The 14,150-nt window shown below is 56.9% G+C and overlaps 2 protein-coding genes across 2 annotated transcripts in view; one reads left to right on the top strand and one right to left on the bottom strand.

Moving 5' to 3' along the window:
* TSPEAR (thrombospondin type laminin G domain and EAR repeats) overlaps window positions 1-12,536 on the bottom strand; it is a 184,915-nt gene extending 172,379 nt beyond the window's left edge. The window contains exon 1 of the mRNA XM_032174851.2: window positions 12,397-12,536. Within this exon, the coding sequence (XP_032030742.1) occupies window positions 12,397-12,478 (82 nt within the window). The 5' untranslated portion in view covers window positions 12,479-12,536. The remainder of the gene's footprint in view (window positions 1-12,396) is intronic.
* Window positions 3,936-4,770, top strand: LOC116481878 (keratin-associated protein 10-7-like). Its single transcript, XM_032174872.1, is given in 2 exon segments — window positions 3,936-4,096; window positions 4,098-4,770. Coding segments are annotated over 2 exon segments (834 nt in total).
* Window positions 12,537-14,150: the final 1,614 nt, after the last annotated feature.

Below are 14,150 nucleotides of genomic sequence, written 5' to 3'. Positions count from 1 at the left end.
GCCCTTACCTAATATCATATATAAAAATTAATTCTAAATGGATCAATGCCCTAAATATGGTAGCTGGAACCATGAAAATCTTAGAAGAAAAGATGGGAAAAATGCTTTATGACCTTGGATTTGACACTAGGTTCTTAGATATTACACAAGAAGCACCAGCAACAAAAGAAAAAATAAATTAGACTTCATCAAAATTTAAAACTTTTTTGAATCAGAGAACACGTCAAGAAAGTGAAAAGACAATCCACAGAATGAAAGAAAATATTTGCAAATCATACATCTGACTGTGACTCAACAAAAAAAAGACAACCCAACTAAAAAATAGGCAAAGGATTGAGTAGACATTTCTCCAGTGAAGGTATGCAAATGGCCAATAAGTACATGAAAAGATGCTCAACAGTATTACTCATTAGGAAAATGGAAATCAAAACCACAATGAGATGCTACTTCACACCTACCAGGATGGCTGTAATTTTTTTTTAAAGGAAAATAACAAGTGTTGGCAAAGATGTGGAGAAACTGGAACCCTCATACATTACCAGTGGGAATGTAGAATAGTGCAACCACTATGGAAACATTTTGGTGGTTCCTCAAAAGTTAAACATAGAATTACTACATGACTCAGGAAATAAGGAGTACCTAAAAGAATTAAAAATAAGTAAATAAAAAAGAGAGAGGCTCAAATAGATCCTTGTATGTCAACATTCTTTGCAGCATTATTCATAATAGCCAAAAGGTATGAATAACCCAAGTATCTACCAACAGATGAATGGATGAATGGATTCACACTTCCCAATTTTAAAACCTACTGCAAAGCTACAGTAATCAAAACAGTGTGGTACTAACATAAGGACAGACACAAAAAGCAATAGAATCTAAGAGTCCAGAAATAAAGCTATTCATTCATGGTCAACCGATTTTCAACAAGAATGCCAAGACCATTCAATGGAGAAGGAATCATCTCTTCCCCAAATGGTGCTGGGAAAACTAGATTTCCACATGAAAAGAAACATGGTATATCCATATGAAGGAATATTATTTATCCATAAAAATGAAAGAAGTCCTGACACATACTGCAACACAGATAAACATTGGAAACATTGTGCCAAGTGAAATAAGTCAGTCACACACACAAAAATATTGTTTGATTCCTCTTACATGAAATATCTAGAATAGGCAACTTCACAGAAACAGAAAGTAGAATAGAAGTGACCAGTGACAGTGGGGAGAAGGAGATGGGGAGTGAATGTTTAATGGGGACAGAGTTTCAGTTCGGGAAGAAGAAACAGTCCTGGAGGTGAATGGTGGTGGTGATTGCACAGCACTGTGAATGTACTTAACCCACAGAATTGTTCGCTTAAAAGTGGTTAAAATGGTAAATTTTATGCTATGTATATTTTACCACAATGTTTAAAAGATAAAAATAGTTGGCTATTTTGTTATATATTTTATCACAATAAAACATTTTTCAAGGCAGTCAAATGGAAGAATATGCAGTTTTGGCACACATGTATTGATAAAGTACATGTGTACTTTATACATATGTACATGTATTGATAAAGTACATGTGATAATAAACAATTATTGAGTGCCTATAATGAAAATAATGCACACAAGGCTGCAAGTTGTTGACCTTGTTGAGTCTCAGAAAAGTGGCTCGAGTAGCTCGTGGAGGAAGCGGAGGGAAGGCGGTGCTCACAGAGCTTCCGTGAGCTGGTGCGGCATGAAGGTCAGATAAACCTGCCAAGGACACTCCAGGTGGAATGGCATATCTTCCAGCTCTTCAATATCCCTTCTGCTCACACAGAGCATGGAGGGTCTCCCCTGGACTTGTCCCAAGGGGGGTCGTGCTTTGCCCCAACCCTGCAGGCCTCTGCCACAGGCTGGAGGAGGAGCTGCTTGATGCAGACACTTGACCTCGGAGGTGTTTAACCCAGATGTCCCCAGATCCTCTGGCCTTCTGAGGTCACTCTTTATAATCCAAATAAAATAACAAGAGACAGTGCCCTCCAAACTGTGGGGAGCCTATCCAGGCTCCCCCGACCCCGCTCCGACTCCTGTGGCTTCGGGGCATTCACACTCTCCTGGTCCTGTCCCCGCACCTTTGCTGTGCGGGGTGCTGCCTCTCAGGCAGGCAAGTGCACCACAGGCTCTGAATCTGCATAGAACAGGCCCCTGGGTCTCAGTCCTCAAAGCACCTCTTCTCAGACCTTCTACTGACAGGTGGGGGGTCGGGTCATGACACAAAGCAGGAAATGAATGCACGACCCAGGCCAGAGGCACCAGCTGGTCCTCCCTCCCTCGGGCCTCTCCCTGGCCATGCCCCAACCTGGCTCACACTCCCTCAGGGTTGCAATGACCTCCGATCCCAAGACCCTTTTCCCAAGTCCAATGTTTCCTCCAAGTTCCTGGTCCCTTGTGGTGGGCCAGTTTATTCGGCTTAGGAGAACTGATTGTTAAATATTCAGAATTTTCTCAAGCAGGTTGTTAAACTGCTCATAGCTTGAAATCAGCCAGGATATGAATATTTACACCACGGACGACAGCTAACACTCCACACCGGGGCTCTCATCTCACCGCAGCGGGACAGGGGTACACACCACACACCAGGCCCTTCGTCTCATCACAGGGTAATATTTACAACGCAGAGACCCGCAGACACCACACACCAGGGCTTTTCACTTCAAGGGGCCCATCCACCACACACCTTGAGCCCTCACCTGCTGGTCACTGCCTGTGGGCCTGAAGCCCTCCAACTTTCCAGGCAGAGCCAAGCAGCTCTCCCTTCATCTCAGGATCCTCCAGGCCAGATTAGCCCTGGGGCTCTAGCGTCCTCAACCTCAAAGGCTGCAGAATGTCTTCTTCTCAAAATTAAAAACAATTCACTTCCCATAAGGAAATCTTTCAACCTCCTAGAACAACCCCTCTGAACTCTGAACCGGAGCTTCCCTTCACAATAATGATTTTCACATTCCCACTCATAAACAAACCCAAATCCTCTCTCTTTAGAGGGAAGGAGCTCCTGTTTCATAGCTTGACCCAACCCTCCGGGCACCCATCAGATACTTCCACGTCAATCCCACACGGCCATGTCTAAACCGTGCTCTGCCCTGCTCCTCTCACACAATCTGGGTTTCTCATGCTGATTTCCCACCTCCCTTGCTCTCTGAGGCATCAGAGGTCGATGGCTAAGAACACAGAATAGGGGCCTGCCGGGCCTCCAGTGCAGGCTCCTCTGCCTGCTGGCGCAGGCTTTTGCACGAGTTCTTAATTGTGACTCAGTTTCTCCATCTGTGGAGTGGGGATAATAACAGCCCCTACTTTACAAGGTTGATGTATGGGTTAGTGAGGTCATATTTACAAACTTGCTCAGAATATTTCCTGACACACAGCAAGACCTATCACATGACTGTTTGCCGAAAAAAAATAAAAATAAATCCAGCTCCCAAGCCATTCATTGGTCTACGGATTCAAGATAAAAAGAATATAAAACAAGAAGAAAAACATCCTTGACTCAACTGAGTGTGAAGAAATTAGGGGGAAATAATAGTAAGCAATCCCAAAAGACAATCACAGAGGGGCGGCCAGGGGCTGCTGAACTTCTGTGGTCCATGCAGAGGCTGGGCTCCAGCCCACTGGCTGGCTCCCTCCACGTCCCCACAGTCCCACTCAGTTCTGCCACCTGGGGAGCTTCGGGAGCTGAGCTACGCTACACGGTCCATGGTGAGCATCCTCAAGAAACCGCCCACGCTTACTCCCTCCCTCCTTCCCATCCAGCACCCAGACGCTCATTCCCTCCTTCCCATCCAGCACCCAGACGCTCATTCCCTCCCTCCTTCCCATCCAGCACCCAGACGCTCATTCCCTCCTTCCTTCCCATCCAGCACCCAGACACTCACTCACTCCCTCTTGTCTCCCCCAGCTCAACCCCCAGCATGGCCGCATCCACCATGTCCATCTGCTCCAGCGACCTGAGCTATGGCAGCTGCATCTGCCTTCCTGGTTCCTGTGACTCTTGCTCCGACTCCTGGCAGGTGGATGACTGCCCAGAGAGCTGCTGTGAGCCCTCCTGCTGCGCCCCCAGCTGCTGCGCCCCAGGCGGCCTGTGAGCCCAGCCCCTGCCAATCAGGCTGCACCAGCTGCTGCACGCCCTCGTGCTGCCAGCAGTCTAGCTGCCAGCCGGCTTGCTGCACCTCCTCCCCCTGCCAGCAAGCCTGCTGCGTGCCTGTCTGCTGCAAGCCCGTCTGCTGCAAGCCTGTGTGCTGCGTGCCCACCTGCTCTGAGGATTCCTCTGCATGCTGCCAGCAGTCTGGCTGCCAGCCAGCTTGCTGCACCTCCTCCCCCTGCCAGCAGGCCTGCTATGTGCCCATCTGCTGTGTGCCTACCTGCTCTGAGGATTCTTCTTTTTGCTGCCAGCAGTCTAGCTGCCAGCCAGCTTGCTGCACCTCCTCCCCTAGCCAGCAGTCCTGCTGTGTGCCCATCTGCTGCAAGACTGTCTGCTGCAAGCCTGTGAGCTATGTGCCTGTCTGCTCTGGGGCTTCCTCTCTGTGCTGCCAGCAGTCTAGCTGCCAGCCGGCTTGCTGCACCTCCTCCTGCTGCAGACCCTCCTCCTCCGTGTCCCTCCTCTGCCACCCTGTGTGCAGGCCCGCCTGCTGCATGTCCGTCCCCTCCTGCTGTGCGCCCGCCTTCTCCTGCCAGCCCAGCTGCTGCCGTCCAGCCTCCTGCATGTCCCTCCTCTGCTGCCCTGTGTGCTCCCGCCCCTCCTGCTGAGGCCTCCGCTCAGGCCAGAAGCTCAGCTGCTGACAGGCACGTCCCCCAGGGCCCGCCAGGCTCAGGTTCCCCCCAGCCTCTCCCACTGCTGACCTCTCAGCACACGCACTGGTACACACCGCACTGGTACACACCACAGTGTGCAAGCTGGCTGACCTCATACCCCACAACCACGGCTTACCCATCCACTACCTCCAAGCCAGGCCCAGGCGACCATGAGACAGCCCCCTCCTGTTATTGAGGGGCCCCGGGTGTTCCCTGGTGGAATATTCCCCCGTAGCCACAGGAGGTCCCTGGCCCCCCACTGCCCTTCTCTTCCAAGCCATCGGCCGCCCTTGCCCACCACGTGCCTTGCACAATGAATAAACTGGCCTTCCCTGCCTCTGCGTGCTCCTCTCCCAGCCTAGTGTTCTATTTCATTCTTTCTCGGGCCCTCTATGCAAACACAGCCCTGGCTTCGGCAACCCTAGAGATGAGCCACGTCGTAGCATTTCCAGCGGCGCTGAGTTCCAGGCTCCCATCCCCGCGGCTCAGGCCTCCCGGATCTGCACCTCCAGGCAGCTCTCAGGGTGACCCTGCTGCAAATCCAGGATTCAGGTGGTGATGTCTCTGGTGGCACATCTGGCCAGAGGGCTCCCTGGCAGGAGGGGCCTGGTGTCCCCATGCCTCCCTGTCCCTGGTGAGTTTGAGGAACCGTGGGGACAGGGCCCAGGTTGGCCTCTGTGCGGGGCCCTCTGCAGGCACAGCTGAAGCTGAGCTGTGGTCAGCCAGCTCCTGGGTGGGATGGGGTGGGGCCTCCCTCTCCCCTGGAACCCTGGCATTTTATTTAAATGGCCAACGCCTTCTGTTTGTGCTTGTGAAGGCTAATGGCAACATCTGTTCTGTGGCCCCAGGTCTAGCTGGGTGTGGCAGAGGTCAGAGGGAAAGAGGCCAAAGGGTACATGACCTAGGGATCCCACACGATGGGATCTGGGGCCCAAGCTGGCCATTCTCTGGGGGTTTCCTTTGGGGCCAGTGTTTCCAGGATCCCCAAGGGTCCCACACCCAGCCTCACTCCTCACCAGAGCCGCCTCCTCACCTGCTGTCCCCTCCACACCACACCAATGCCACCGCCCAGCTCCTAAGTCCCCCCAGCTGCAGTGGAGCTGGAACAGGGTGGGACTGAGAGGGGTGCACAGGGCTGCAATCCCAGGAGGCCCTGAAATCCAGCAAGATGTTCCCAGGACCCTCAGTGCAGGTCTAAGATCGCCTGGCCTCTGTCTCCCCTGGAGAGTGTGGGGCAGATGCCCTCTACTGGGCCAGCTTTTCCAGTGCACTCTCCCTGCAATGACCCTCAGTGAGAGGAGGGCCCTCCCGCAATTAAAACGGGGTTGGTGTAAATGGGTTCAGACAGACTGGGTCCTACCATCTTCTTCCTAGCCGCTGGTGGTGGGGAGGTAGCTGGGACCCTGCCCCCTGCTTCCCTGGGGTACCCTACCCCCCCACCACTCTCCAGAGGTCCCTACCATGGAACACAGGGTGAGAGAAGCCAGTTCCCCACTTCCCTGGCTGTTGGGGCCTGAAATTTTCTGTGGCCTGTCAGTCCAGACTTTACCCCCTCTGTGACATCATCAGCCTCCCTCTAGCCAAGTCCACCCCCAACCCCCAGGGAACCCAAACAGTGCGGGGTCGCCCTGACCTGCCAGAGCTGTTGGCCTCCAGCTGGCGGGTAAAACCCACGGCCTTCTCAGAACAGGTTTCTCAACACATGAGACAGAACACACCAGACTTTCAAGGGGGACACCTGGATGGAGCTGGTTACCCAGATCGTTCAAAACCGAGGGGCAGCAGCTTGAGGGTCTTTCCACTAAGGCTTGGATTAACAAGAGGAGCAAGGGTCTCTCCAGGATGGGCCCACAGGAAATTTCCAGAAATCTACCACGGGGACCAGAAGAGGAGCCTTGGTGGGTGACAGTGGCAGGTGCTGCCCACTCAGCCGTGTGCTGCCTCCGCACCCATCACTGGGGAGATGTTTTCAGGAGAAAGATGCAGCAGTTCCCACCCAGTGTCATGTCACAGCCCCTGCACGCCATCCATGGACCCTGGATGGAGCCCAGCTGCCTCTGGGAGCACAGTTTAACTACAAAGGAGCCCTGGATGCCCGCCCCACCCAGATGCACTGACCTGTTCTCTGTGGCCGGTGATGGCCTGTCCCCAATCACTGGTGACTCTTCCCTGGTGCCCCAAGCTCAGCCCATAACCCCCAGCTGCAGATCGAGGCCTAGTGCGAGCACAGGTCCCCCCAGACCCTTCCCAGTGCCCACTGGCGGCCTAGGCCAGGTAGAGCTGGCAGCGCCTCCCCTGCTGCAACACCAGGCCCTGGTAGAAACCTCAGAAAACATGCACTGGCAAAACCAAGGAAGGGCAGCTGCGTCCCGGGTTCTTCCGCGCAGCTGTGTGTACACGCGTGCACACACCCGCGCGCATCCACGTGCACACCCATGCACACACACAAGCGTACATACCCGCGCCTGCACCCATGCGCACGCACCCATGCACACACACCCGCGCACACACCCACGGGCGCACACCTACGCGCACGCACCCACGTGCACACCCATGCGCGTACCCACGCGTACACACCCACGTGCGCACACCCACGCGTACACACCCACGCACACACACGTGCGCACCCATGCGCACACATGCACGCGCACACACCGCTGTCCCCAGCCGTGCAGAACGATCCTCCCTGAGTCCCCGGCTCCGACCCGCACGCAGCACACGCTAAATGCTTCCCACGCAGTCGTTTTGCTGGGTTGCGCTTCACCCACTTCTCAGAGGGGGCAGCCGAGGCGGAGGTGCCGGGGATCGAGCAGCTCCAGGCCCCAGGGGTCGCCCCGCCACCGTTTTCCTTTCCCAGATGCTGGGACAGGGGGCAGGGAGGAGCTCCCCAGGCTGAACCCGACTAGGTCACCCTAGAAGCCAGACGAGCTTCTCTTCTTTCTTCGGCGCCCCTGAGCCCCTGACAGTGCCCAAGGGATTGGATTCGCCAGAGCCTCCTACGCAGACCCTACCCAGGGCCAAAGCCACCCCCAAGCCCCACCTTGGTTGGGGGGATGAAAAGTGAGCCATCGAGAGATGGGGTCCCCCCACCCCCAACCCCTCCAAGGACAAAGGCGGGCTGGGAAGCACCCGCTTTCACGTCCGCCCCCACCCGGATTTCCTAGTGGAATTGGCGCGGGCATCAGTTGGGGGTTGTGGGATCAGTGAGGAATCCTGCAGGGTCGCCTCCACTTATCAGTTGGGTGGGGTTGGGCGAGCACCCCTAGCCCCAGCCCAGGCGATCGGGGCACGAAGTCCACTGGACGTGGATTTGGGATTAGGACGGGGGTGACAGCCAGGAGCACCACACCTGCCCTCTCCACTCCTGCTGCTCCACCCCTGCCCCCACTGCAACACCAAGGTCTCCACCAGGAAGATGGGGGTAGGGAAAGGACGCGGGGTAGAGGGGGTAGGGGGAGAGAGGACACAGGGTCGGGAGGGTGAGGGGTAGTGGCACAGGCGGAGGCCGAGGCGGCGCAGCTGCGGGGCGCAGGGAGGGGCAGAGGAGGGGCGTTCAGATAGATGGGAACCTAGTCTAGACCGTCGGGGCCCTGTGTGTGCGGCTCTTTATCCTGGAAACAGAGAGGCTGGAGACCCTTGGCTTGTGTGGAGCGGAACCCTAGTGTCCAACAGAGTGTATGGGGCTCAGCCCTAAAGCTAAACATTCTTTGTTTCCTGATGACCGTGGAAGCGGAGGGGAGGAAAGCGCTGGCCTTATATTTAGAATTTTATAAAAGGAAAGTCGTGGCCACTGACAATTTGCGCTTCAGGAGTCCCAGAGTGACCGCCTGGCTGGGAGCAGGGAATGAGGGGGTCCTTAACTCTGAGATTTGTTTTCTGAGAGACAAAGGTGATGGGTGAGGCGGCTAAGCCTCTGATTCTCTATAGGCGGGGGTCATTCATTTCAGAACATGAATGGATTCAGTAATTAAACATGATAGAAAAATGCCACAAGCCCTAGGCCCACTGGAGTGGACTGGACAGTCCGTTCCCAGCGGATCCCTCAGCCTCGGTCCCCCACCCTTCCTGGAGCCCTGGGGTCACGCACATCCCTCCTGGCTGCCTAGCCTGTGCCCCCCGATTCCCCCCCTCCCCGCCCCGCGCGCGCACACACACACCACAGCACGAGGCGATAGAGATATGAGAGCGAGTGAGCGAGAAAGGACGGGAGAGAGAGGGAGTGCAAGTGTGCGCTGGGGGTAACCCATGCATGCATGCATTGAGGGCAACAGGCTGGAGCTCAGATCCCTCCCCCAGCCCCCAGCAGGGTGGACTGCAGGCTCCTGGTCTGAGTGGGGAGCTGGGCCCCCTGGACAGAGGAGTGGGCTGCCGGGTCAGGAATGAGCACGCTTCCTAACTGCAGGACACTCAGAGGGCTTTGGTCCTGCACACGCAGCCAAGAGAAGGTGTCGCTGGCACAGAGCCTTCCAGGAGCGGCCTTGGAGACCTCGCCAGGGACCAGCACTCCCCAGCGCTCACACTCCTTTAGGCACTGGAGTCCAGAGGACAGAGGTTGAGGGCAGAGCTCCTGGGAGCACCAGTGGAAGTAGGAGGGCTGGGCTGGAAAACCTCCCCCAAACTCCTATTGCAAAGGGGCTCCAGCCAGCAGCCTCCACACCCCAGTGATCTTTTAAGATGCAAATCTGCGCCATCATTTATTTCCTCAGTGCCTTCTCCAGCTCCTGGGATGCACCCTTCCCGTCCCCAGGCCCAGAGACCTAACCATCCTCACCCCTCCCTCAGCCCACCTTGGGGTCTCTCCACCAGCTGACAGCCTTCCTGCAGTCCCCTCCCCGAATGCTGCTCCCTGAGGCCCTCCTGGACACCTGCAGGGCAGGCACAGCCCACGGGACCTCACAGCACTCGCTCCGGGCAGAGCTGCAGTTTGGCCAAGTTGCCAGCTCCGTGTGGGCAGGGGCCCTGGCCTGTGGCTGCCACATCCCGGGTGGGGGCACGGCCTTTCCTGGCATGGATGCTGAGCAAATGTAGGGGGAAGGGGAGTGAATGAGGACAGCCAGGTAGCTCAGGGGCTGAGGCCTCACTGAGCAGGGTCCTGCGTGACCGGTCCCCACCGCTGACGGTTCCTGGGGTAACACTCGGGACAGGGAGAGGCAATGGAAAGAGACGTGGCCGCCCTCCATCCTGCAGCTCCCGGACTGCCAGCCTCGTAGCCCTCCCTCTGCCCAGCCCCCCAGAGCCCACCAGTGACCCCGCCCACTGGGTCCAGCGCTCCTCAGAGGGCTCCCACGGGACCTCCTGCCTTGATCTCCTGTCCACATGGAGGTGAAGTGGGTTGCTATGAATGAGGGGTGCCGAGCCTAGGGTGCAGCCCACTCTCCTGGGTCCGCAGGACGGTGCAGCCCGGACCACAGGCTCCATACAAGAATCGGAAGGGTCCCTGCAATCGCCCTTCGCACTGAGGCTTCCTACGGTGTGGTGTAAAAACACAGGTTTGTCCTCCACTGCTGCCCACGGGGCTGGAGCCGCCTGAAAATCCCAGCCCACAACTTCCCCAAAGCCTGGCAGTCACTTAATTAGCAAAGTAAGTCCTAGAAAGCGAGAGACGAGAGGGGAATGAGCGCCGAAAATCAAAGCAGGGTCCCCTCCCGACAACTCCAGAGAAGGGGCGTGGGCCCCGTGGCAGACCCAAACCCCCAGCCTCACGACCGCCTGTGACCTGCGGGTCAACCACCCGCCGCGGCTCCACGCCGTGGGCACAGACTCGGAGCAGGATTAGAAAGCTGAGACGGCGCAGCCACGACCCGGTGCCTTCACGCGCACAGCGGCACAGCCCCAGCCAGCGGGGCCCTACGCTAAGGCGGAATCCCACAGAACCCCACAGAGCGAGCAAGCGCCTGCGCTTCCCAAAACGGGATGGAACCAAGGTGACTTCTACAGAACGATCTGAAGCCCTGGCTGGCCCTTATGCAAGTCTCTTGGGAGTGTTCCAAATTTAGCTCAATATTATTACGTGACTTTTATCTTTCCTCCCCGGTTCGTGGTATTTATAACTGGGTCATCTTTTAACTATTGGCAACCTAGCTTCAGGGGAGAGGGGGCGGGCTTTATAAATAACCTGTATTATTATTATGCAGGTTGGTTCTGTTCCCTGAGCTAAAGGGAACATGAAAATACATGTCTGTGACTCATGCCCCCCCCCCCCCCCCCCCCCCACTGCAGGGTGTACTGAGGAGTCGCTCAGCTGCCCCGGGGTCCGTCCCCGAGCAGGGGAGGGAGAAAGGCTGGCGCTGGGCCCTCGATCGCGTGAAGCCAGGGGATTTTGCTCTGCCACAAGCTGACTTGGCTCTCGTATTGTTTGCAGAATCACCCAGTTCCAAGGCAGTCCCTGCGGGCAGGTGCAGCTGTGCCGGAGCCCAGGGGGCAGGGGCTTCAGTCCCGTCCCCAACACCCAGGCAGTAATGTTTCCAGCACGGAAGCCCTGCCTACCTCCCACCGCACAGCCCGAGGGCTGTCCTGGAGGCACAGCCATCCGTCCCTGGGTGGGCAGGCACGTTTACGACCCCCCACCCCCACTCCCACCCCCGACTCGAGTCAGCGCGTTCCATACTCGGGTGATCGTGCTCATCCCCTGGTCGTGTCATCGGGATCTGAGTGCCATCCGAGCAGACAGCTGTGGCCCGGTGCCGGGGGTGGACTTATCTATTCCAGGGAACCAAGGATGCATGATTTGCAAACAAAACCAGAAGCGCAAGCCATCTCCTCGCCTCCCCTGATAGCCGTGCCGCGTAGCCTGAGTGCTCGAGTCACTAACTTACTGTCCAGTAACCGGGTTTCTAGTGACTAGCTCTAGTTGTCCTGTTACTTTATTAAATTTTGGTTTGATAAGTAAAATCCCTCAGCAGAAACTCTAGAAAAGTATTAGCGGGTCATGGTCATGAACGAGCCAAACAGCCTTTCTAAAAGGTGGGAAGGAGACCCCCAGGCTTCGCCAGGGCCCCCGGGTGAGCCAGCCCCGGGCTCTCCACTCAGACCAGGTTACGCCCCAAAGAACCGAGCCCTTCACTCCGGAGGTGGTTGTGTTTGGGGCTGTGTCTGTGTCTCCATCTTTTTGCTCATGTGGGGAAGGAGCAGGCCCGGTGTGGCCCTTCGCTTTGCTGAGTGCAGGCTGGGGGCACCTCCACCAGCTAAGGAAACGGCTCGCTCGTGCACAGCGGCCTGCTGGGCTGCTGCGACTTCATTCTTCATTCCCAAAGCAGGTGTCAGCCTTTCCCGGGAGGCCCAGCAGGTAAGCACTTGTGGAGGCCCCGTGGCTGCTGGTTAGCTCTTGAAGCTCGTCCCCACCCTGCGTGCGTTCTAAAGAGCCGCGTTTCTATTGCAACTGCCCGCCCTGCGCTTTCATCTTCCCCAGCTGTGCTCCTCCCGCCGCTGCCCGTCTCCCCGGGGTGCTACCTGCCAGTCCTGCCAAAGCATCCTCAGGCACCGCGGCTTGAATCAGTGTTAGAAAGTGGCATTTGTGACTCGACGCCCCTCCCAGCTCCCCTGCAAGATACCCCCGCCCGAGTTCCCATGCCCCTGCCTTACCTGTGCAGGGCTCCCAACGCTGCGCACCGTGGCCGGGGGCCACCAGGGGCAGCACAAAACACAGCCTCAGCAGGGCAGACATGAGGGGCTTGGGTGCCAAGCTCCATCCAGGGCTCCGCTCAGCCTGCAGGGAAGTGGCTGCTCCTCAGACGTCTACGTCAGCCTTCCCAGGGGCGCCGCGGGGCCCCCGGGGGTCACTGCGACGGCCACATGCCAGCAGCCTGCAGCGGGGACAGAGGTGGCCCTGGCGGTCGCGGTGGGGAAGCTTCTGGTTGCTGCCTGCGGGAGGCAGGTGGCCCTGGCAGGTTGGGCTGCAGCCGCTGGTTTATCTCTTCATTTCCCTGATGGGCTTGGGTCCTGCGTGCAGGTGACAGGTGATAACAATCTCAGCAAGGCCTGGGATTAGTCACTGGCAAAGCACACTTTCCAAAAGGAAAGACAGAAATAGATCGTGCTGCGGAGAGCTGAGAACAAGCCAGAGAAACTTAGAAGACCGTTTCCCTCAGGCGCAGGCTCTCTGGGCTCACTGCCTTTTAGGACCAGGGGCACAGGCGACCATGGCAGGCCGGGAGCGGGTGGGGTGGGTGCACTCTGGCTGGGGGTTTGGGCAGCAGTCCCTACAGTCTGCTGGAGGGTCCCAGAGGCAGGTCGGGGCTCTGCTAGGGGGTCCCAGAGGCAGGTCGGGGCTCTGCTGTGGTGGGGAGGGGGGGTCCCAGAGGAAGGTCCTGTGCTTTGCGGGGGGTGGGGGGTCTAGGCGGCAGGTCCCGGGCTCTGCTGGGTCCCCCGGCGGCAGCGGCCGTCCTCAGGAGGGACTGGGCTCCCTCGGAGGGCTTTTTATCTGGTGCCCAGCCCTCCCGAGGGTGTGTGGGTTTGTCAACTGTTGGGTTTCAGGAATTTCCCTCTGGAGGGAAGTCGGTCCTTAAAGGGAACAGCTAATGAGAAGGAGCGGGTGAGTGCCCCTCGGGGAAGGGGCGCGGCCATGGTCACTCATCCAGAGCCGAGGACCCTCGCGTCTGACCTCTCGACACTGCAGTGGGCATGAAATGCCACTCGAGGGGAGCAGCTATTAACTAGGAGTATTCTTTTTACAAAAGTGCCCTGCCCCCCACCCTCTCCAAACAGCACTGAACGCAGCATTCTTGCAGAAATCTCCAATGCAACTGGGTGCTGGGTTTCTGTGCCTGGTGTGGAGGCCCTGGCAAACTGGTCGGAGGCCGATGGCTTTCCCTGGTTCACAGGCCCACAAAGTGCACACACTCCTGCTAGTTTCAGAAGGAAGCCCCAGCTCCGTGACCTCTGACATAATGAGTTTTCCAAGAGCACAGACCCTGTCATTAGGGCTTGTTGAGAGAGACAGAGACAGAGGGAGGGGAGGAGAAAGGGGCTGAAGAGAGGGACAGAGACTGGGGAAAGACCTAGAGGGAGAGGGAGAAAGTGGGGAGGCACAGAGAGCTCCTGGGGGTTCTGGAGGTTCTTCCCATAAACAGCCCCTGTGATCGGACAGGCTCATTCTGTCTCCCTCGCTCTTCCTCTTTTACCCGGCCCCGCCCCCAGGGATATTAATTCATAGTTAATATTAATTCGCAGATATTAATTCGTAGTCCTATTTATGAGGCTTGAGTTAACTGGCATCATATGAAGGGAGGTTGAAGCTCTCCCATTATAGGTGACTCCTCTTCCAGCACCCAAGTGAGTCCTGGGGTGGGGTGTGCCTCCCTCACACCCCAGGACCCCCTGCCAGCTCCGGTGGGCAC

The sequence above is a fragment of the Hylobates moloch genome, unplaced genomic scaffold, assembly GCF_009828535.3.
Source record: "Hylobates moloch isolate HMO894 unplaced genomic scaffold, HMol_V3 SCAFFOLD_14, whole genome shotgun sequence".
Classification (NCBI taxonomy): Eukaryota; Metazoa; Chordata; class Mammalia; order Primates; family Hylobatidae; genus Hylobates; species Hylobates moloch.
The sequence above is the reverse complement of the archived record's forward strand: the minus strand, read 5'-3'. Positions and strand labels throughout refer to the sequence as shown.